The sequence below is a fragment of the Sparus aurata genome, chromosome 15 (genome assembly GCF_900880675.1).
Source record: "Sparus aurata chromosome 15, fSpaAur1.1, whole genome shotgun sequence".
In the NCBI taxonomy this organism is placed as follows: Eukaryota; Metazoa; Chordata; class Actinopteri; order Spariformes; family Sparidae; genus Sparus; species Sparus aurata.
The window spans coordinates 3721039-3746000 of record NC_044201.1 but is presented as its reverse complement, the minus strand read 5'-3'; the positions used below and the strand labels follow the sequence as shown (position 1 = coordinate 3746000).

Here is a 24962-nt window from a genome sequence, read left to right as displayed (position 1 = left end):
TCTCTATGACACACTGGCCCAGCAGAGGAGCACATTCAGTGGAAGACTCCTCTCACCCAGATGCACCAATGAGCGCCACAGGAAATCATTCCTGCCTGTGGTCATTAAACTCTAGAATGCCTTCCTAAGAGAGTCAGACACCCTCCCCCCTTCTGTAACCTGACTCAAGCAAAAATACGGACATCATTCTTCTTTTTTCTTTTTTTTTTGCACTTTTTGCACATTATTTAAACTGTACATTGATCTTTTATATATTGTTATAAATATATTTATATATATATATATATATATATATATATAAATATATATATTTATATTTTGTTCTTAATTTATGTTTCTTGTATAATATATGTTGTTTGTTTATCTGGAATGTGTAACAAAAACTATTTCCCCCTGGGATTATTAAAGTATTTCTGATTCTGATTCTGATTCTGAACCCTCTGAAACAATAAACAACTGAAAGAGGCTGAGGTGAGAGCCTGGAAAAGCATCACAAAAGAAGAATGCAAAGGTTTGGTGATGTCAGACTTGATTCAGTTTTTGCAAGCAAATGATTTCAAACTTAACATTAAGTATTATTCATTCTAATCTATTTTAAGTCTACCTGTACTTTTGCTTACCTAAAAATGTTGTGTTCTGTTGCAAATGATGCTATCCTCCAAGTTTTGTAACAGATCTAAATGTAAATACCTGGAAATGAACTGATCACTTGTGTCATATCCAGCTTTTGATATCAAACCCAAATGTTTTCAGTGTACAGACAAAATAAAGGAATTGACTTTGCTGTTCCAATAGTTCTGGACTGTATGAAAATTGAAATAGCTTTAGCATAGCCAAGGTGTTTCCTTCTTCAAATTCATGTCGGATCTTGAGAGATGTAACATGAGGTAACAAAGTTGGTTGTCATCAACTTGAGTCATCTTAACTTCATCTGTCTCTCCCCGGGTCCAGTGAGTCCACAGGAGTCTCACATAGCCAGAGCCACCTCCACATGTGTCTGCTTTACAACTGCAGTAAATAACAGAGGAGGAGAGACACTAATTGACAGCAAAACAGAGTAGAGACTCTCATACTGTGTTGAAATGAGTTCTCATTAATGAGGTAAATAACAAATAAATGTTTTTGTTTTTTCTTTCAGGTAGCAGGGAATATTATAAATAATAATGTATAATAATAATTGGTATTATTATTTTTCAGTGGGTGCTGACATTAAATATAGGTGAACTTGAGCACCCCTAAAAAAAATGGTTAAAATCACTGAATGATGTCATCTACTCTATCTAATAATGTATTTACATTAAACGTTAGGCATACCTTATGCTATGCAGGTTTGTCCTAAAAATTTATAGATTCAAACAAAAATAATCCATCTTGACCATCCCTTATGAGCCACTAAGAGTATGGTGGTATCTCCATAGACCCTGCCCTTAGCCTCTATTTTCTACTTTATTTAGCTGTGTTCAGAACATCAAATACTCACACTTTGCATTGCTGAGCCACCAACCCCAGTGTTGACATTTGGCGAACTGGGACTTAGCAATCAACTACCTTCCTCCAGAATTGCTAACTGCAGCTTTGAACATGTGTTTGCACACAGTAACTGACAAATCGTGCATAATATGCCATTAAGACAATCATTTCTATTACTCTTTCAGATTTGGCAGAGACCCATCCCGCTATGTGTTGCGCCTAGGGGACTATCACACCGAGGAGCAGGATGATTTTGAACGCACCTTGTCCCCTGAACGCATCGTTATCCACAGAAAGTATCACAATCAAGGCTGGGAGTACGACATTGCCCTGCTGCGGCTCAAAGGCACAGAGGGTAATTGTGTGGCATTTAATCCTCACACTGGTGCAGTGTGTCTGCCGGAGCCAGGTAACAAGTGGGAGAAGAGGCCTGCTGCCTGTGTGATCACTGGCTGGGGCATCACAGGTAACCTCACTGCTCAAACCAACAAAGGGCGAGCATGACACTATGCTTTTACAATTACTGCCTTAATCAAGCATGAGCAATGATGAAAAAGGATGGAGCATTATGTTTTTTTGTTTCCCCTCCTTTTAACTTAATTGTTGCCCAAATATAACAACATGCAGGACATAAGACCATGGTCTTTTGTCTCAAAGTGAGAAAAGGACTTTTGAGACCTGGAGTGAATGCACTCATGAACAATTTCTCATTGGTTCAGTATTTCTAAATGTTAAAATCAGATTCAGCTTCATTGGCCAAGTAAGTCTACACATACTCAGTTTTTTGAGAGCTGTCCCTTTAATAAGGGTTTGAGTGTCAGCATACATATACCTCTAGTAGCATACATATTCCTGTGGTATACTGCATACCTATTATGCAGCATGTCTAATGTGTGCTATGGGCAGCTGTGTTATAGAAGGTAGAGCTGGTCATCCACTGATCACAGGGTTGGCAGTGCGATCGCCACCTTCTCCTGTCTACATGTCAAGTATACTCGGGCAAGGCACTGAGAGGCGGTGATGTACCTGAACACACTGTCAGTTTCAACATACAATTGCATTGTATTGATTAGAGGGAAGTGTCTCCTACTCTTAAAGCAGTGAACAGTTGTTGAATATATAACAGAAAGGTTCTGCTTTGGTGGGGCACAAAAGAAGCTTAGTTGGTAGCGTGTGGTACCCTTTGCTGCATGTTTCTCCCCCCTCTAGCTCTTCCCGATTCCTGCCATCTTTCAATGCTGTCCTATCAGTAAAGCCAAAGTCCAGAAAATATATACATAAAAAAAGTTCTTAGGTCCCGTAATGAGAGTAAAAGTAGTTTCTCGCCAATTAAGTTAGGTTTCACTCGGTAACTGCCTTTGTGCAGATGGATTCCATCTTGTGAATATGTCTGCTACTGAAAGTGCCCAAACATTCAACAGCGAGAGCATGAGTGGAGACGAAGAAAACAACATGGCATGGACAAAGCTGGCCAAGACAGCGCAGCCGAAAACGAGGAAGGAGGCTTGCAACTCGTCTTGCTCAGGACGTTACTTAGAAAATAAGAACACTGATGGATCAGAAGTTTGCTGAACTCCCTTACACTTTAGAGGGAATCAACAACCAGATTTAAAGCAATACTGAGTGTATCCCAGAAGCAGAGTCTCGTATTTCAAGTCCCAAAGACTAATTTCCAAGCTCGCCGCTATTTAAAAGCAGGGGAATATTTTGACTCAATGAGCCAAGGACAGTGAAAACTGCAGATTACATACTGATTGTCACCTGGTAAAGTTCTTTAAATCCTGGCTCCCGAAAATGCTGGATTTGCATACCACACAAGGGATTTTAAATTCGATCTTTTGGCCCCCTGGATGAGAACTATCAAGACCTGTCATTATCAAGCATTATTATTTCTGTGACAAACAGAGGATCGTTGCAGGGCTAAAGAAAAGGGGATATTTGGGTACAATAGCAACCAAATCTGCAATCAACCGGACCTCTCTGCACTAGAGACAAACATGACTTGACTTTAACCATGTCCATAAGAGTCTCATTGAGCGGGGCATTCGCGTCCAGATGTGCTTCCCAGCCACGCCATGGTTCACACACAACAATGACGATGTCACCGTCAAGGCCCTAGAATGTATGGGAATGTATGGGAAAGTTTGGGACTGAAAGGAGGACAGCTACTATCTCACTTTTCTTTGCTCTTTTGACATGCCCATTGTGAACTTTCTTTGATTCCAATTTGGGCAATCTTCATAACACTCACCAGGGATAGGTACAGACATTTTTAGGGCCAAGCACTATCAGTACGAGGAACCTGTTGTTTCTGTTAGTAGTAGAGATGGTTTAATGGCCTATACTTCACCACCTACCATAGCTGACATTGAGAGGATGGTACACAGCCTGTGAAACATTAGTGGGTATTTATATTACTTTTTGGTGTTTTATATTGTTAAAATAATAATTAAAAAAAGATCTCCTTTTCTTATTATTTTTAATCTACATACGTTGTGTCAGTTTGTCATTGAAAAAATAAGTGAAAAAATTAGTTTGCCTTTTTTTGGGTCTTTCCCTCTTATTTCCAATTGCCGCACATTATCTTTGCTAATTGCAGGGTAGAACGATATTGTTACAATTTGTAGCCAAGCTGGTGAGCGAGTTGTGGGCATATTCAATCCAGGGGAGATGGGAGTTCCAGAAGGAGGGATATCAGGCAGTGAGACACCGGAGAGCCATCTCCATGTCCTGGTTGACCCGCTTTGTCTGGCCGTTAGATTGGGGGTAATATCCTGATATCAAACTGGAAGCTGCGCCCAACGCCTTACAGAATGCTCACCACACCTGCAATGCAAGCTGAAGACCTGGTCTGACATGATGTCCATGGGGATGCCATGTACACTTAGGTCGCAAGGACATCAGCTGTCTCTAGGGCTGGAGGAAATTTAGGCAGCGAGACAAACTGAACAGACTTGGAGAAGCGTTAGAATAAGAGTTACCATTGGAGGGAAGCAGGTGGCCACAAACTCTTTGGTGTCCTTGGATAGGCTCAGCCACCATAAGTTCTGCTGTAAGAACTGACGGGTCAGTTGGAAACCAGGATGACAAATGCGTTTAGATTAATGCCCCAACTGGAGAACTTGGGATCTGATCTGGACCAGTACTTGAATCCGGTAGAGTGCGTTGAGCCTCTCTGAATATAGCCTCTAACTCTCAAGAGGCTGCGCCGACAATGCAGGGAAGGGGCAGGATGGTTTCAATGTCGGCAAGTGTAGAATCACAAGAATACAGGCATGTCATGTTTGACCTGTTGTTTGTGGCGAGGCTAAATATGAAAAATGCATCATTCTTCTGCACTGCTAGCTAGCAAATAATTTGTGAAAGGACTGCCAGGTAAAACTACCAAAACAAAGACTTACGTATATGATGAGGCATATCTTTCCCTCAGCTTCGCCAGTACAACGGAGGGTAGTGAGGAGAGACCACAGTGTATTGTGTGTCTCAAAGTATTAGCTTCTGACAGTATGGAGCTGAACAAGTTAAGACGCCACTTGGAGACTTCACATCCCGATCACAAAGAGAAGCCCATTGATTTCTTCAGAAAAAACTACTCAACTGTCGTGCACAACAGAGTTGCTCTACTAAAGCAGCATCTGTGCCTTCAAATGATCAACTTACCTCCTACAAAGTGGCGTACAAAGTTGCTCAGTGTAAAAAACTGCACACAAAAGCAGAGGAATTAATACTACCTTCCGATGTTGTTATGGTTTCAACTATGATTGATGAAGCAACAGCCAGCAAACTAAAGGCTATTCCACTGTCACTATTATCACTATCGTGAGGCACATTTATGGCATGTCAAAAGACATCTTCATAGCTTAATTGGACGATACAACAACTGTTTGGCTCCACAGATAGATAAAGCGACTGACAGTAACAAGGAGTGTTTATTAATAGCTTACGTCAGATTCATTGATTGCAAAGATTTGAGGGAGGATTTGCTTTTCTACAAACGTGTAACTACCAGAGCCACTGCAGACGAGTTGTTCAAAATCATTGACATCTACTTGACAGAAGCTGATCTGAAATGGGAGGACTGTGCGGGGATCTGTGCAGATGCAGCTCAGGCAATGGCTGGGAAACAAGGAGGGCTTCAAGCGCTAAACAAGTGTGTCTCCCTTAATGTGCAGTGGACACACTCTATGATACACTGAGAGGCGCTCATGTCTAAACAGCTTAGTCCCGAGCTGAATGATGTAATGACATACATCATTGTCACTGTAAACAACATCAAAACAGGACCTGTCAAATCCTGGTCTTTTTCCTTGCTATATGAGGAAATGCAATCCGCATAAATAGCTGTTTGTCTCACAGCGAGTCCCGATGGCTGTCAAGTGGGAAGGTTTTATCCAGGGTGTTTGACGGCGGGATGAGATCAGAATCTTCTTTGACAGAGATGGTAATGAACTTGCCCACAGGTTGAACAACAACAGCTTCCTCATGAAACTTGTATACCTCAGTGACATGTTGCATTTTTGGATTGGAGTGGAAAAAGACTACCCACTGCTGGGGAAGAAAGCTCTGGCCACACTCCTTCCTTTTGCCACATCCTGCTTGTGTGAGTTTTTCTGCAGTTGCCTCTATCAAGAGAAAATACAGATCAAAGCTGGGCATTGAAAATGAGATAAGAGTGGCAGTCTCACAGCTGCAGCCCCGATTTGAGAAGATCTGCAGCAAAAAGCAAGCCCACACCAGTCACTGCAAAGAAAATACACTGAAAAGAAGTGTAATTCTTGCAGAGAAAATGTTCATATTTTTGTTTATTCCCAGGGAATTGGTAAACTTTTTGTGCAGAGGCAATTTTGACATTTTTTATCTACAAATTAGGGCCCTGCAGAAAAAGTTTGGGAGCCATTCATCTAGGTAGACAAACAAAAAATGATTGAACAAGCTAAGGGGAATTTCATCAAGGAGAGGAGGCAATGCATAGTGTCTAGGTTCACCACAGATGCAGAGCCTGAACTTTTGCTGTCGTTAGTGTTCCTCGGGAGACAAAAGAGTTTGTCAAAGCTGCAAAGGCTCCTCCACAGCAACAGGGAGAGCTGTTGAGACTGTTGTTAAGGGGAAGGCTAAATGGAAGTTAAGTGGGCCTTGCAGGTCTTCTACCTTGTCTCTTTCTCAATCTGTTATCTACACGAATAGCTAAGGCTATCAACCCCCCAAGTGAATGTAAGGCTCTATGGGTTAATTAAGCAATATTACCCAAGAAACCAAATCAGTCACGTCAGTAGACTCATATGTGTAATGGAACGTAATTTACCACTACAGCAAATAATCCAATCCTTAGTAACGAACTAGCAACAGAAAGGATTTTCTAGTCCCAGATGAGTGAACTCTGAGCTGACATTCATGTTTTATCGCGGTCTCGGAATTTCCCGAATTAAATCAATACTGCACAGATAAACAGAAAATGTTTATTTTTATCGCCCAAGTTATAACAAAGATGTTGATTTTATTTCTTTTATAAAATTTATAAAACGTTTTCACCTCGGTCACAATAGTGTCTCTCACACTGAAGGGAAAATGAATAATAGCCGGTCGTTTATTTGTTTCAATCACTTAACAGACCAGGCGTTTATTTGGGACCAGGCGTTTATTTGAGACAGACGTTTAATTCCTTCCTCTCAAAAATCCGGGATGAAAATGTCACAAACTTCGCCAGCTTCTCAGTGAATTCTCCAGCATCCTGCTGGGCAATAGTTGTTTTCTGCAACTGAAGTTGTTGCGGTGGAGGAAACGATTCATCCAACCAGCACTCGTGGCAAACTCCTCATCCCTGCTGTCTCTCACGGTGGCGTACATTTGTCTCGCCATCGCCCTGATCATTTTACAGGACACTCTCTCATGGCATGCCCGTTTGCTGATAACTCATTCCCACATGTTTATCTCAAGCACCTTGCTCGCTCCCAACCTGGCCCTGTTGCTGTCATCCTCGGACAGACGCTGAAGCAAATAAATCTAAATTAAAAACAAACTGGTCCATTTTGTTGCCTATTTTTCCGCCGTTTCCTACTCCAGCTCTAACAGTTACAATGTTGCCATGGAGATGAATACAATGTTGCCACAGACTTGGCGGAGTAATATTGTGAGTAATGAGTGCTGTCATGCTGAATTGAGCACAGTCTAAATTTCTTGGTGACCAATCAGATTGCTTGGTCAGAACTACTTGTATAATGCTCACTCATCCCACACACTTCAAGAAACAAGAATGCATAAATTTACAGAATAGGAAGATACAGCCTAGGAACCCTGTCATATAGACATAAGGTGTTTAGAAGCCTCCTGGCTCTACACCTTATGCTCTCAGGAATGCAAGTAGTATACGACCCAAGCATAGCTGACTTACACTATATTGCCAAAAGTATTCACTCACCCATCCAAATAATTAAAATCAGGTGTTTCAATCAATTCCATGGCCACAGGTCTATAAAAGCAAGCACCTAGGCATGCAGACTGTTTCTACAAACATTTGTGAAAGAATGGGCCGCTCTTAGGAGCTCAGTAAAGCGTGGTACTGTGATAGAATGTCACCTGTGCAACAAGTCCAGTCATGAAATTTCCTCGCTCCTAAATATTCCACAGTCAACTGTCAGTGGTATTATAACAAAGTGGAAGTGATTGGGAACCACAGCAACTCATCCGTGAAGTGGTAGGCCACGTAAAATGACGGAGCGGGATCAGCGGGTGCTTAGGTGCATAGTGCGCAGAGGTCACCAACTTTCTGTAGAGTCAATCGCTACAAACCTCCAAACTTCATGTGGCCTTCAGATTAGCTCAAGAACAGTGCGTAGAGAGCTTCATGGAATGGGTTTCCATGGCTGAGCAGCTGCATCCAAGTCATACATCAGCAAGTGCAATGCAAGGCGTCAGATGCAGTGGTGTAAAGCATGCCGCCACTGGACACTAGAGCAGTGGGGATGCATTCTCTGGAATGATGAATCAAGCTTCCCCATCTGGCAATCTGATAGACGGGTCTGGGTTTGGCGGTTGCCAGGAGAACGGTACTTGTCTGACTGCATTGTGCCAAGTATAAAGTTTGGCGGAGGGGGGATTATGGTGTGGGGTTGTTTTTCAGGAGCTGGGCTTGGCCCCTTAGTTCCAGAGAGAGGAACTCTGAATGCTTCAGCATACCAAGAGATGTTGGACAATTCCATGCTCCCAACTTTGTGGGAACAGTTTGGGGATGGCCCCTTCCTGTTCTATCATGACTGTGCACGAGTGCACAAAGCAAGGTCCATAAAGACATGGATGAGAGAGTTTGGTGTGGATGAACTTAGCTGGCCTGCACAGAGTCCTGACCTCAACCCAATAGAACACCTTTGGGATGAATTAGAGTGGAGACTGAGAGCCAGGCCTTCTCGTTCCAACATCAGTGTGTGACCTCACAAATGCGCTTCTGAAAGAATGGTCAAAAATTCCCAGAAACACACTCCTAAACCTTGTGGAAGCCTATCCAGAAGAGTTGAAGCTGTTATAGCTGCAAAGGGTGGACTGACGTAATATTAAACCCTATGGATTAAGAATGGGATGTCACTTAAGTTCATATGCGAGTCAAGGCAGATGAGCGAATACTTTTAGCAATATAGTGTACTTTCCCACTAAGCTGTAGCTCACTGTCTGGCCCTTCTTCTCAACAAATTCATGACATTTTCTATACAAGCCTTATCTGTGGGGAAGCTGGAGGGTTGCTGTTCAAACACTAGAAAACACTGTAAAATGAAAGGCCACAGGTGCACAAATCGCCTGAGTAGTGCTCCGGGGGAGGAACAAAGGGCTTTCCGGGAGAGGGGGAAGGGGGGTTGACTAGGATGAATCACAGGAATATTACTCACAGACCATAGTGAATCTGCAAGCATAAAAGCAGTTGAGAGGCAAGATGACTGAGCTGGGCATTGAGATGGATGATATTTAAGCTGAGTCCATGCAGGGAATCCATAACCTAGCAGAGCATCTGTTCATGTCCACGCATAAGCGCTCCTTATGCACCGAGGGCTTGTTGAGAGGTGTCAGGGCCTGTTGGGTCCAGGAATTCCAATGAATTTATTCAGGTTGCTCAGGTTAATGGCCTGGTAGAGGAAGTCTCAGGCTCAGCAGATGACTTAGCTGGGGCTCCTGGTGCCAGATGGCTGAGGCTTAGGTGGAGGCACAGGTAAATGGGAAGTGGTAGATCCACAGAGGGATCTGGCTGGTGGCTGAGGTGCAGGAGGCTGGGAGGCAGAGCTGGAGCTCTGAAGTGGAGAAGACCAGAGTATTTGAGCTGGCACTGTAAGTGTGCAAGTGTGTGAGCAGCTGGAGCTTCGGCCATCCACCATCCATGCCCAGCCTCTATAAGAAACCCCAGAGCACACAGAACAAAACAAAAGCACAAAACAGAACAGACAAAACACTGGATTGGAGGCTTGGGTATGTTAACTTAAAAGCTTTGTCTCAAAGTGAAGCTTCACATTGCTACTTATGTTATCACCACCATATGAGAACATGTAAGACGTACTGGTTTTGAACTACCTATGGGAGGAATGAACATGTAACAGTCCATTCCTTTGAGTAAAAGCTCTTTTTTTGTAAGCCACTTTTCTCTTTATTAGAGCACACCATATAAAAATGCCTTTCCTTTGACTCGAACCTCTTCTGACAGTTCGCTCTGGTGTGTATATTGTTTCTGTAGAGTTGCCCACTTGTCCGCACACAGATTTCCTTGGCTGAGCAGCGTCACATGAGATGATTCACAATGCATGCAATTGATCTGTAATGGCTGGAAAAGCTGCGCTGGTTAATATAGAAATGCTCATTCAAAATGTTTTAATTGTCAGTAATTGATTGTTCACCAGTCTGGGCCCAGATAGGATGGCATCTGGGTCCAGAATTTAAGGATTAATTTAAGGCTTAATTGTTTGTATTGCTTTTGCACATCTTCTACTTAATGCTTTTACATGACTTTACTCACTGTTTCTTTGTCCTGTCTCCTTTCTGTTGTCAGATTCAGAGTACTCCCGGACTCTGCTCCAGGCCTGGGTCCCCCTGCTTCCTGCCTGGAAGTGTAAGAAAAGATACGGTGGTCGTTTTACCAGCCGCATGCTGTGTGCTGGGAGCCTGTCAGAGCACCACCGTGTGGACAGTTGTCAGGGCGACAGTGGGGGTCCACTGGTTTGCCAGGGGGAGGGGGGCCACTGGGTGCTGACCGGAGTCATCTCCTGGGGTCATGGTTGCGGTAACCCCTTTTTCCCTGGGGTGTACACTCGTGTTAGCAGGTTCTTGCGATGGATTGATAAGGTCATCAACAAACCCTACAAGAACTAATGATGGAGGATAAGACTTAATAACTCTAGATAAGCAATGTTATTAAGTGGCACCGGCACTTGTGAAAGGAAATGGGTAAGATTGAGGCCTGTTGGCCACTGCTTCTGTGTAGTGCCTTCTACACTGAGCTATTAAGATCATTAGTTTCTTTTTCCACATCACTTTAAACAGCATGTTAGGTGTGACACAGAATGAACTCATGCCAGATTCTCATACAATATGGGACACCTGAGACAGAGCTGCCAAGCGTCGCGCTTTGAGTGTGACAGTCACGCAATTTGACCCATTCTCACACCACACGCCACACTTGACATTTCTCACGCTTATATTTCCCCATTCAATACTCTATATTTATTTTTTTATGATAATAAACTTTGGTCCTCGCGGATTGCCGTAGTTCGAGTAACTCTGATTGACTGACCGAGATAACCAATCCCAGACCAATCCATCAGTCCTTTGTGCCTAAAAATAACCAACCACGGAAGGCACCACGTAATATAAACCAATCAGAAGCAACGTAAGGCGGGTCTTGGCGTCTCTAACTATCTTTCACATGCAACGGCGCCGACATTTAAAACCCACTCGAAGTTCTCCCGTGTGTGAGAGAGAGAGAGGGCGCTGGTGAGTGTGTGTGTGAGAGAAAGAGAGCGCGGGTGAGTGTGTGTGTGAGAGAGAGAGAGCGCGGGTGAGTGTGAGAGAAAGAGAGCGTGGGTGAGTGTGTGTGTGAGAGAGAAAGAGAGCGCGGGTGTGTGTGAGAGAGAGAGAGCGCAGGTGTGTGTGAGAGAAAGAGCGCGGGTGAGTGTGTGTGTGAGAGAGAGAGAGCGCGGGTGAGTGTGAGAGAGAGAGAGCACGGGTGTGTGTGAGAGAGAGAGAGAGAGAGCGCGGGTGAGTGTGTGTGTGAGAGAGAGAGAGTGCGATGACAGGGATGGAAATTAGCACCTGCCACCCGCCAAATGCGGGTGAATTTGCGTGCTGGCGGGTGAATTCAATCAGTTTACCAGCCACTGTGGCGGGTTCATTCCGCAGATTACCTCCGCTCTCCTCACAGTCACCACACACGGGCTTGTGGCATTTCAAGTGTCCGACATTCAGTTCCGTTTGCAGCTCTTTCGGACCGGCACTGTCTCCGTGTCTGTGTCTGCTGCTGCTGCGCTTCTGCGGTGGTCGTTTCCGCTGCTGCCCTTTGTGTGCCGACTGCCGTGGCCGGTTTCTCCTCCATGTATTCTGCCCTCAGCTCCTCTGCCAGCTGCTGCTGGACTTTCCCCCGGGCTCTCCTGCTGCTGGTACTTCTTGAATAAGATGCGGGCATTGATCCCAGCCAGGTCGAGGATGTGACAGTCACGCAATTTGACCCATTCTCACACCACACGCCACACTTGACATTTCTCACGCTTATATTTCCCCATTCAATACTCTATATTTATTTTTTTATGATAATAAACTTTGGTCCTCGCGGATTGCCGTAGTTCGAGTAACTCTGATTGACTGACCGAGATAACCAATCCCAGACCAATCCATCAGTCCTTTGTGCCTAAAAATAACCAACCACGGAAGGCACCACGTAATATAAACCAATCAGAAGCAACGTAAGGCGGGTCTTGGCGTCTCTAACTATCTTTCACATGCAACGGCGCCGACATTTAAAACCCACTCGAAGTTCTCCCGTGTGTGAGAGAGAGAGAGGGCGCTGGTGAGTGTGTGTGTGAGAGAAAGAGAGCGCGGGTGAGTGTGTGTGTGAGAGAGAGAGAGCGCGGGTGAGTGTGAGAGAAAGAGAGCGTGGGTGAGTGTGTGTGTGAGAGAGAAAGAGAGCGCGGGTGTGTGTGAGAGAGAGAGAGCGCAGGTGTGTGTGAGAGAAAGAGCGCGGGTGAGTGTGTGTGTGAGAGAGAGAGAGCGCGGGTGAGTGTGAGAGAGAGAGAGCACGGGTGTGTGTGAGAGAGAGAGAGAGAGCGCGGGTGAGTGTGTGTGTGAGAGAGAGAGAGTGCGATGACAGGGATGGAAATTAGCACCTGCCACCCGCCAAATGCGGGTGAATTTGCGTGCTGGCGGGTGAATTCAATCAGTTTACCAGCCACTGTGGCGGGTTCATTCCGCAGATTACCTCCGCTCTCCTCACAGTCACCACACACGGGCTTGTGGCATTTCAAGTGTCCGACATTCAGTTCCGTTTGCAGCTCTTTCGGACCGGCACTGTCTCCGTGTCTGTGTCTGCTGCTGCTGCGCTTCTGCGGTGGTCGTTTCCGCTGCTGCCCTTTGTGTGCCGACTGCCGTGGCCGGTTTCTCCTCCATGTATTCTGCCCTCAGCTCCTCTGCCAGCTGCTGCTGGACTTTCCCCCGGGCTCTCCTGCTGCTGGTACTTCTTGAATAAGATGCGGGCATTGATCCCAGCCAGGTCGAGGATGTTATAGAAGACCGCCACTGGCCATCTTCCATACCGCCTCTGACAGAGTACGCCCTCGCATCTGGTCGGGGACGTCCACGCTGTACTCGGTGTTGTAGCACATCACAGACTCTGGTTTTGCCTTCGCCCCAGTAAAGGTGCCCACACCTGTGTGCAGGTGATCAGGATGCAGACAGTCTTCCTCGGCTTTCCCTGCTACACAGTCAGAGTCGCATCACTTCAGCACCGAACAGCTCTGCTCGCTGTTTCACTGAGGAGGAACTCCCGTTTTTTGTTTGCCCATGGTGCCAACCAGGCGATATAATACAACTTTATAATAATTAACTTACAAGTTAATTTGCAAAGAAGCACAAACAATGTAGCAATAAAACCCTGCGACATGATGTGCGGTCAATATGACCGCTTATGGCCAAAATAGGTAAAACATTGTCTTTTGTGTAACTTTGTCTTTTGTGTAACTTGTATAAAAACAATTCTATATTAAAATACAGACAAAGTTATTTTACATATTTGAAAACGGCCAAAATGACCATCTTGGCCGTTCACTTGAACTCTTCACTGCTAGTAATTATTACTCCGCGCTCCGGTCAGCTGAGCTGGCTACTCTTTTGTCGGAGTTTACAAGAACAGAAGCAAATTAAAATGTGGCATTACATCATAACGGTTGAACATAGGGAATAATTAAGTACAGTAAATTATATAGATGCAAGTAGATATTGTTATATACTACTAACCTTCTAATCACCTAATGATGCAACTTCCACTTCCTTTGTGTGGGTCCAGTGCAGTTGAACATATGAAATAAGTTGAAATTTGTAAATTCCTGTAAGTTGCAGGGAAATATTGATATAGATTTCTAACCATCCAACCTTCATTTTGAACCACTTTGTCTATTCAGACTTCATTTCCTGTTATTTCACGGCTCAGTAGATGACCCTTGAATAGTTTCACCCCTGTAATCATTCATTGGTATCACATAATTACTGAATAATCAACTCTGTACTTTGGGAAGTACTATGTGCATGCCATGCACAAGAAAAATATGTTTCTAGGCACTGTACACATGTAAAAGTGGCTGGTAAAAATGTTGAGTGGCTGGTAGATTTTAGAATTTACCAGCCACAGTGGCAGGTGGACAAAAAAAATTTCCATCCCTGGCGGGTGAGTGTGTGTGTGAGAGAGAAAGAGAGCGCGGGTGAGTGTGTGTGTGAGAGAGAGAGAGCGCGGGTGAGTGTGTGTGAGAGAGAGAAAGAGAGCGCGGGTGAGTGTGTGTGTGAGAGAGAGAGAGCGCGGGTGAGTGTGTGTGAGAGAGAGAGAGAGCGCGGGTGAGTGTGTGTGTTAGAGAAAGAGAGCGTGGGTGAGTGTGTGTGTGAGAGAGAGAGAGAGCGCGGGTGAGTGTGTGTGTGAGAGAGAGAGAGCGCGGGTGAGTGTGTGTGTGAGAGAGAGAGAGCGCGGGTGAGTGTGTGTGTGTGTGAGAGAGAGAGTGTGAGTGTGTGCTTCTTTTTCTTGCATTTGTAAGTTGCAGTGCGCTTTTTAATTAATACTAGTGCATTGCCTGTAGGAAGCATGTATTCCTATAGAAAAGTGGAAGGTTAAGTAGCTTTTTCATGGATGGCCAAATGAGGTTGTGTTTTAAGGTGGGACGTCAGGGATATAATTGGCTGTTTTTGACTACTTTTGATTATACCATTATATTTCACCTTAAAAAATATTTACCTTGCCTTGTTTGGTGTCATTATTTTCAGCACAACCTCACATGTGAGTGTACAGTTATTTTTTCATTTTTACATATTATATTAACACTGTGGACCTAAAATCAGAAAATAACATAAAATCAGTGTAGGAAAAAGTTCGATTTTTACTGTGAAAACCACAAACAGTTTAATGAACCATTAGTTCGCGAAAAAGCGTGGCGGACATTATTTACCCCAAGTCCGGTTTTGGACGTGCCGGTGGGTCCGGTCCGTCGACTCAGGAGGTGGGCCGTGTGGGTTAGTGGTTAGCAGCTAGCTACACACGAACATCAACAGATTCCGATTCCACTTTGTTGTCCGCGCATCTCCGGATCTTCTCAGACCCGAACAGACTCGTTACGGACTCTTTTAGTCTCATTAATCCACAACACTCAGTTTAGATGCACAGAACAGAACAGGGACCGAACCGCCGGCAAAATCCCAGTCCACCGCGCGCCGCTGCAGGTATAAATCCGCTTGTTTCTTAAGGTGGGGGGTGGCGGTGGGCTCTGCAGTGATTGGCTCTGGTGCGCACGTGACTGTGGCAGTGGGGGTTCTAGACCAGTTTTAATAGGGGGGCCAGGTTGGGGCCGGCTTTTGTGGGGGGGCACATACAACCCGGAAAAAAGGATAAATCCCTCATTCAGACAAAACAGTGTTTACAATTTCAGCAATTTTGAGTGGGTAGTAAGCTGCTGAGACAATTTAATTCTGCCTTTCCCTTCAGAACAAAATTATTGCAAGAAATCTGTCATTGTGTTATTAATGCAGACTCCCTGTCAGGGGGGCCACAGGGGGGTCCAGACTCAGAGTTACGGGGGCACTGGCCCCCTGTTGGCCCCCCCTAGAACCGCCCCTGGACTGTCGTGGCTCCGGTGGACAATGCTCACGAATTTGTAAAGCATTTATGAAATAATTAATTAACCGTATCATTGCAGTCCAAACAAATGCAAAGTCGCACACCCTTGAACCACGCAGCAGCCATGTTAAAAGTCTCAGGTCAGTCTGATCCTGATCCGCAGAGATATTTGAGGCACACACAGACAGACAGACAGACAGAGATTCCTTGCTTTTATAGAGAGATTAAATTAAATATACTCTATTTGAAGGCAAGTTTGTTTTTTGCCTGTTTATGTTACTGAACTAATTGTAATAAAATGATTCTTTCAGAATTTATTTGATTTAAAAAAATGTTGGTAATGCGTCATGAAGGTCTTAAAATTTAACTTTTATGGTCTTAAAATGTCTTAAAAAGGTCTTAAATTTGACTTACTGAAAATTGCTAGAACCCTGATAAATGTATTTTGTCAAAATTCTTGTTACAATTTTCATTTCTAATTTCTGGTTAATTAAGGCTAGCATTAGGAGGCCACAGTGCAGGGAGAGCCACTGGCATGGAGGTGAGGACATCAGTCTTAAGGAATAAATCGACGTTAAAACAGGCCAAATCGATGTTTAAAAAGGCCAAATTCTTTTCGCTGAACACATCGCATGGCTAAAGTCTCACTCTTGTCATTTTCTGAAACTTGGCAGCCCTGCCTGAGATGTTATATATGTCAAGGAACTTTGACCAGAGCCAGTGATGGGCAAACAGGTAGTGGTGAGAGTTTCTTACTTCAATGATTTATTGTAGATTTGATGTTCCTCAAAACTGTAATACGTGCCTGTTTCCTGCACCTCTTCATCTGACTAGTTCAATGGCTGCTTCTTCTTTCATTTCACATTCACAAAAGGCTTTTTAAAACTGATCTGCCCTTGCAAAGTTAGCTGTACTGGAGAACAGTACCCATGCAAATTGACTGGAATAGACAAAAACACTGACACACCTGAGACACAAGACCTGTGGCAAACATAATTGGATACCACTACCTGTAAAATAGTGGACCCATGAAGACCTCTTGGTGCACATGGCACAGTTTGATAATGCTATACTTAGCCAGTCTTGTGAAAAGTTGAATGCCATTGCACTAAAATACATGCCTTACAATCAAATGGTCAGAGTCAGTGAAAGAATGACAGTAATGTGGGGAAAAAAATGCCTTTACCAAATGATGTGTTGTATTGTTGCGTAATACTGAATTTGTACATTTTATTTGTCTTATTAACATTCCAAGTGTGCATTTCTGAACCAAAACCAAAGGTCCATTATTCATCATTATTCTAACAATTAATGTCATCATTGTTGCAAAATGTATTTGTTTTAGGCAAATTCCTGGAAAAAGTAAGTTTAAGCAGGAGGAACTTAAACAGATGAACAAATATCTAATGAAAGGTACAGAATGGAGGTGAGCAACATCAAATTATCGTATTTTAAGGGGGAAATGAAGCCATGTGTGGTATAGGATCCCCCAAATGGACTCAACGATGGTGGTGATGGGGTAACTACGAAGCCTATGTCTATGATGCATTTTAACACATTATGAACATACTTATAATGAGTTACAATGTGCATGTAGTGCCCTACAGTCATAGTTATGAGCACCCATCAAGGACAATTAATTATTGTTATGATTATAACAATAAGCATAACTCATTATTAAACTATTGTCTATAATGCATCATAAACAATAGTTTAACAGATAACTGTTTTATATTCATTGTATGTTAGTAGAAGTAGTTAGTTAAAGAAAATACATGTCACAGAGTTTGGCTTGCTCTTCATTCATTGTATTAATCTTTAACACAGGGATTTCATTACTTCCCTAAAAGCACCCAATGGCCACTTTAAAGTGACTCATTATTATATGATAATGCATTGTAATTATGATTATAATGTGTTATAAAATGGTTGTACTGTATTACAACTATGAGAATTTTAATACGCTATAGTCCACCAAAAATGGTGAGTGACCAGCAATTATGAATTACTTTATAAATCATTGCAAAATGCTTTATAATGTGTTATGCATATTTTTTACAAAGGATTCTGAATATTCATGAGTGTTGTAATTATGATTATACAGCACTATTGGTGCATTTAAACACATTATCAGTATGTTCATAATGCATTATCATACATTACATACATACATACATTTCATAAAAAGTGTTACTTCTCCGAGTTGGATGCAACGTAAAGAAAGCCTTCCTGATTGAACTTTCACTAAGCTTTATTTGATTGTTGAATTTCATCCCCATTTTGCTTTAAGTTGGCAGCCACCTGGGCATGAGACTGAAACAACCAAGGTTTTTCGGGAAGTTACGTTTTGTTTCTTTAAATGTAACTAATTAAATGTCTGTAAAATAACATTTACTGTCTACTACCATACAGTGTAAATCCATTCATAGGTCTACACATGGCTTAGTGAGGCTTGTAAGACTGAATAACCAAGGGCCTGTAAAAGTCTCAGGTTTATTGAATGGGTATTTGTTTGTGGTCAACAACCATAACTGTGTTTTCAGATGTGGAAATATATACGGTATGTTATCAACTGAACATAAGGGTCATGAATTCTGATCTTGAGGCCTTGTTTCAAAATACAGATTAACAAACTTCATAATTTCAGTTCATTTTGTGTTTACATGGTTAAAAATCCTAAATGAATTTGTATTTATTTTTAGAATTTGGAACATAATGCATGTGTACAGCTGTAATGAATACAACAAGATATACATTGTGTGCTCTGCATTGGCCAGTGTAGTTTTATTTTTTATACTATTTTTTTATTTATATGAAAAAAAAACACATCAACATTGATTTTGTTAAACTGTATTTATTTAAGAACTGTTGATTTTAGCATATTCGCATTCCACTATGAGACTAGAGAAAAAAAAACCTTGCTCTAAGTATGTTGCTGGAACATTTAAGATAATGTGTTTAAGCCACACAACATCAGTATTCAACCACAAGGCACTTAACAGAGACTAGCAGGCTAATTTCTGTTCACCTTGAAACCTTTTGTTCATTTAGCAGATGCAATTCAATAAATATCTCAAAAACTAAATACATTGTTTATTTCAGTATAATGTTCATTTCCGCACTACGTGCTTCTCTCCAGAGCTCTCACTATCTCTTTTAAACAAAAATATTTCTCACTAGTTAATTTGTTGATGATTGAGTGTGTAGGAGATACACTATTTGATAATAAATGTAATTAATCACGGGTGATTAATTATACACTCGTAAATGGGGCATTACCTCCGTTGTTTCATCTATTTGACTAGTCCAGAGGAAATTTGTCAAATCCAACTGTACAAGTTTAGCTTGAACAGTTCAAATCAATTTATTCAATTTCAAAATCTATATTCAATCTCATATTCTGAAGCAGTGATTTTTTTACACAGATCCATCAGTTCTGCACATTAAAATTAAACTCCACAGACACTACTACACTTTATTAACTAAATAATTCAGAGTAAATAAGTGAAATCACAATTTAGACGAACAACAACAGATAACAGAAAATGTAGAGATGGTAATGAGTAAAGTAATAAGGTTATGTGATCGTGGGCAGATGGTGAAATTATGGGTCGGCTTTTATATATTAAATATTACAGGAGTAATTTTTAATACTAACAAGACCCTAACCTCAATTCTCTTAAATTCCTAAGGTAGTAGTCAGAAGTTAGACACCAACTCATTCTCACGTGTGTGGATCCAACTGTATGAAGACGTTCAGCCATTGTCAGGGAGTCAGGAAGTCCTGAAGTTTTGGTTTCCTCAAGTGTTCTTGGTTGGACTGCGGGCTCGCCGTGTCGGTCTAATAGCCAGAGGGAAGTCCGGTACTCTGTTGACAAACTCTCGGTTCAAAGGTCCAGCGGGATGTCCGCATTGGTAGCGCTAGGGGCAGAGTTGGTCTCTGTTTGGAGCACACAAAGTCTCTCTTTCATTGGAAACCACTTGTGTGGCTTTTGAAGCAGACAATTACTGCAACGTCTTCATCAATGAGGATAGTCTTGATAAAGACTTCGAGTGGTGGTTCTCTGACTCAGGCTGTGATACTTTAACAATATATATAAAAGAAAGAACTTCGTTCTGTTAAAAACTTTGTTCAAAGTGAAGCACTTAAAGTAGTGATTCAGTTCGCTTGTCGCAAAAATAAGAATAAAGGATGATAATTTAAAAGGAAGAGTAATTTAAAATTAAGTTTAGAAGAAGAGTAAAAAAAATAAGACAGTGAGAAGAAAGTGAGAGGTCAGAGAGGGGGAGAAAAAGTAAATGGTAAGTGAGAGAGCAGAGCATGTCTCTCTGTTTCATTACCCATGCTGGCAGGCAGACCCAGGGAGGGCGGGCTGACAGCATTCACTTCTTATACGACATTATACGTCTAAACTCCTGAAATTGAATTTAACTAAATTATCATTTTGATGTTTTGAGATTGTGTTTCACCTTTCCCAGAATTTTACCATGGTATAATCTACTGGTAAATAACAAAAGTATTAAACACAAAGATCTTCTCAGAGTCTGTTCCAATCACCAAAGGGAGTGGCTGTAGTTTTTCCCCAAACCTCAAACTCATTAAACAATAAAACTTGAACTTGAGCTCTACAATAACATAGAGAAACGTGGAAAGAAAACGTTTTCTGGATTTTCTCCACTATGTGGTTAAAATGTTAAAATTAAGGAGATGAGATCCTAGTTTGTTGATTATTCAGAACTTATTAGAACTCGGATGAGTACAGACACCACTGTGGGATTGGAATGTCAGACTGCAACAACACCGTCATAAACAACGGTTTGACACATGAGGGGGGAGAGCTGGATTAGGTTTTCAAACTAGCCTACCCCCAGTGGAGAATGTATCTGTTGTTTCAAAGGGGGAGAGACGTAGATCAGTAAGATACATAAATCACAACCATCCTTGTGAGAAAACAGTTCTACTTTCTTCTGATGGGTAGAGAGAAGACACTTCGGTGTTTGACCTCGTTTGACCTAAGGAAAAGGAGTGCATCTCTTTTCGGGGGGGCAACCAGATGTGGTTATTCGTTATAAATTACTAAAAGAGGTCCCTCGTGATGCCTCCATCCGAAGTTTATAGCAGTAAAACAGGGGTGATGGGTCTGCCAGGCACCTCTCTGAAAACATTAATCTTAGAGAAGGTGAAAGGGTAATTAATGACAGACAAAGGCCTCTGTGAGATTCAGAGATGAAAGGACAAGTTCGTGCAAATGATTGTCCTACTTTGTTCTCTCTCATTGTTTAATTGCTCTCAATGACACTCAGTGCTTCCTGCAAATGTTGAAAACGCTAGGAGTACTGCCTATAATACTATAATACTGCCTTTAAGGCTTTGAATGTGATACAGATTGAGGAAGTATTCTTTGACTAATGCACGCAATCGGGGAGGGTTTCTTATGGAGGGTTTTACATAGGGCAAGAGTGATGCAGGGAGTGACTTCTGAAACAAAATATATTTGGGCCAATGAGAAGGACCTCAGTTCTATCTGGGTTCAGTTGGAAGAAATTAAATGACATTCAGCTCTTAATTGCATCCAGACAAAGATGGAGATTGGCGATGTTGCTTATATCGTTCGGTGTGACAAAGGGAAATAACTACAAGTCATCTGCATAACTGTGGTGGGAGATGCAATTGAAGAGACTGATCAGATTGTCCATTTATATGGAGATAAGTAATGGGCTCAGAATAGAGCTCTTCTGAACACCACAGTGTACAGTGGCTGTAGAGTAAGGCACGTTCAACCTTTTTCAAAACATGAACATTTCTGTTATAACATGTGCGGCCATTCAATCAGGATGGGATGGCCAATGGTATTGTAAGCAGCTGTTAAGTCAAGCAGTATCAGTATGGAACATTCACCACTGAGTTACAAAAGCAAAATAACAGAAAAGGCACACTCAAATAATCAGATAAAACATTTGCACACAGGCAACCTGGACCCAATGAATTTTATAGCTTTAAAGCTGTTCAGTGGTACAATATTCTGAAGTTTAATGTTTGTTTGATTGTTCGATGCAGTGGGTGCCGAAAACCTCAAAGCTTTCTTCCCAATTCAGTTTGGACAACAAATTTCAATACGCCAAGAGAACAAAGACTTGGGTTTCCATATTTCAAATTTAAAGCAGACAATAATTAAATAGGAAGTTGCCACAAATGACTTTTTAGATACTGATGCAGCATGCACATAAATCATACCATTTAATTTTTTTAAAGTAAGTATTATACACAATGATGAGTAAGAGAACCAAAGTTTGTTTGAATCTCTGAGCCCCTTCATACATGCTACTGCCTGGCCAAAAAAAAAAAGTCACCACCTGGCTTTAACTAAGCAAATAGGATAATTGGATAATTATTGCATGGGTAATTATCTTTCAGCTGGCAAAAAGTTATTTAACCCTAACTAATGTTAAAAGACACATCCCGTGGATGTGGAAAAGATGTTAGTCTGTTTGAGTTGGGTCAAATCATTGGCATGCATCAAGCAGAGAAAACATCTAAGGAGATTGCAGAAACTACTTAAATTGGGTTAAGAACTGTCCAAAGCATTACTAAAAACTTGAAGGATAGTGGGGAACCATCGTCTTCGAGGAAGAAAAAAAGGCTTCAATTTGCTAGGGAACATAAAGATTGGACTCTGGAGCAATGGAAGAAAATCAATTGGTCTTACGAGTCCAGATTTACCCTGTTCCAGAGTGATGGGTGTATCAGGGTAAGAAGAGAGGCAGATGAAGTGATGCACCCATCATGCCTAGTGCCTACTGTACAAGCCTGTGGGGGCAGTGCTATGATCTGGGGTTGCTGAAGTTGGTCAGGTCTAGCTTCAGTAACATTATGTGCCCAAAGAATGAGGTCAGCTGACTACCTGAATATACTGAATGACTAGGCTATTCCATCAATGGATTTTTTTCTTTCCGGATGGCACAGGCATATTCCAAGATGACAATGCCAGGATTCATTGGGCTCAAATTGTGAAAGAGTGGTTCAGGGAGTGTGAGACATCATTTCCACACATGGATTGGCCACCACAGAGTCCAGACCTTAACCCCATTGAGAATCTATGGAGTGAGCTGGAGAAGGCTTTGCTCAGTGGTCTGACTCATCCATCAAGATCTTGGTGAAAAATCCATAATCAATAACAGGCAAAAAGGTAGACCACCAATTACTGTTTCACACAAAAAGGAAAGAAAGACTTATTGCTATAGTGACCAGTATAGCAGAGTTATTTTAGAATGGGTTGGACGTTAACAATCTGGGTTGGACCTATTTTAAAAATTTGGAAGGGATTACATTTAGGGGGCAGAAGGATGGACTTGTATGGAAAATTATGTCATTGAGGTTATGTAGTGATATGGGGGAGAATTCAGGTTGGACAGCGTGATAATGGACTGATGAGGACTGTATTATTTTTGAAATTGTAATAAATATTGTTGATTTTGTTAAAGTAAGACAAAAGAACCCTTCTCAATCTGTTCAGCAGGAGGGAGGTGCAGTAGGATGGAAAGGATTAACTTACATCTCAGTGGTGTTAAATAGAAACCTTGGGTTTTTAAATTGATTAGATTGATTGATTAAGTTAAAGAAATAGGTCATTCCCACCACTTTGATGTTTTCATTGAGCAGAGAAAGCAGTTCTTTTAACCAGAGACGGTGATCCCAATGTTTGGATTTCCTCCACCTGAACTCTACTCTTCTAACTTCTAACCTTTTCAACTGACAAATGTCATTGAAAGCCCTATTCACACTGCCCTTTCAGTGCGGTAAACGTGTGCTGATACTCAGCCTTCACTGTGTGTGTGAAAGGTGCAGAGAGGGAGTACAGTTTCGCTGTGACTCTGATCTGCCTATGGATATAGTATTAGAAGCCCCATTCACACTGCCGTTTGCATGCAGGGATCCTGCGCCAATTCTCCGCACCCTCCTCTGTGTGAAAGTTTCAGATGCGGAGAGGGGGGAAATTTCTCTGATCCGCCTCTGGAGGTAGTATGAGGGCCACATTTTTGGTGAACCGCCCCAGTGTGAACAAATAAGCCGGAGGCACGGAGCAAGGGCGTGTCGGTCGTGCAGTCTGATAACTGCACAGGTCCTTCACTCAACTAAATTCAGAGAAATGCCCCACACAGCAACGTTACATGACCAAACAAAAGTAACGTTGTAACTGTAACTGTCTTTGGCAACTGTGTGAATCATACGGCAGTGCGGCGGAGATGCTTCGCTCTGTGTGAATCACCATCTGTGGAGAACTGGCGAACCACCGCTCCGGAGATAATGCAGAGACACTGTGTAAAAAGGGCTAGTGAGAGAGCAGAGGAGAGCCGGTATCTGTGTGTATGGAAAAGCTGGCAGCGCGGAACAGGTATGCATCTGTCTGATGGTGTTCACAGTCTGACAGCCAAACAGATCCCTCACTCATTAATTAAAAGAGAAATGTCCCACACTTCAACCCACAATGTTACAGGACAACAGAGCAACAACAGTAATGTGAAAAACCTTGAAAACTTGTAGTGTCTTTGACAACGTATATGAGGAAAAAAATACTGCTTCCATACTTGGAAAAGTGACCTCCTGTCTATCCTACTAACTCTTCGTCACATTTCTGCCCGAAAAACATTATCTGTCCCCAGCAGCAGAGCCAGGCAGCACACAAAGTTGATTGGCAGTGATTATGTGGCGTGATTTAGAGCAAAAACTTGAACTCACCATGTCTTTGCTGCCTTCCATTATTGTGTTGTTTTGGTAACTGTCTCTGGAAACTTATTTGGAAAAAAATCTGAAAAACTTAACTTTGTTACTCTCCAGGACACATGTTGGGTCAGGATCCCATTCACAACACATAATAACTGCATCCATATGGTAATAAAGAGTCGAGGGGTACATGTTTGGATTAACAGGTGGAAACAGAAAAAAACATGTAGGTGTCAATGTCATAATGTTTATATCGTCACGCCTCTTTTGGTTCCGCAGCGCTGGTGTACTGTATGAAATGACAAGCTGCAGTGGTTCTAATCCAGCACTGCATTTGTTCAGTGTGAACAAACAAAGGCGGCATGAAGGCCTTTGTTGTGGTGATAATGGCTTTTGGTCCAGGGGTACAGGTTATAAAGGGAAATGGACCTGGTAGAATAG

General features: G+C 42.3%; 1 protein-coding gene across 5 annotated transcripts in view; it reads left to right on the top strand.

Annotated features, from left to right (window-relative positions):
* LOC115597215 (neurotrypsin) overlaps nucleotides 1-11491 on the top strand; it is a 42517-nt gene extending 31026 nt beyond the window's left edge. For all 5 annotated transcript variants that reach the window (XM_030442976.1, XM_030442978.1, XM_030442977.1 and 2 more), the window contains 2 exons: nucleotides 1656-1936; nucleotides 10490-11491. In XM_030442976.1, the coding sequence (XP_030298836.1) occupies nucleotides 1656-1936; nucleotides 10490-10809 (601 nt within the window). In that variant the 3' untranslated portion in view covers nucleotides 10810-11491. The remainder of the gene's footprint in view (nucleotides 1-1655; nucleotides 1937-10489) is intronic.
* The last annotated feature ends 13471 nt before the right edge of the window (nucleotides 11492-24962 follow it).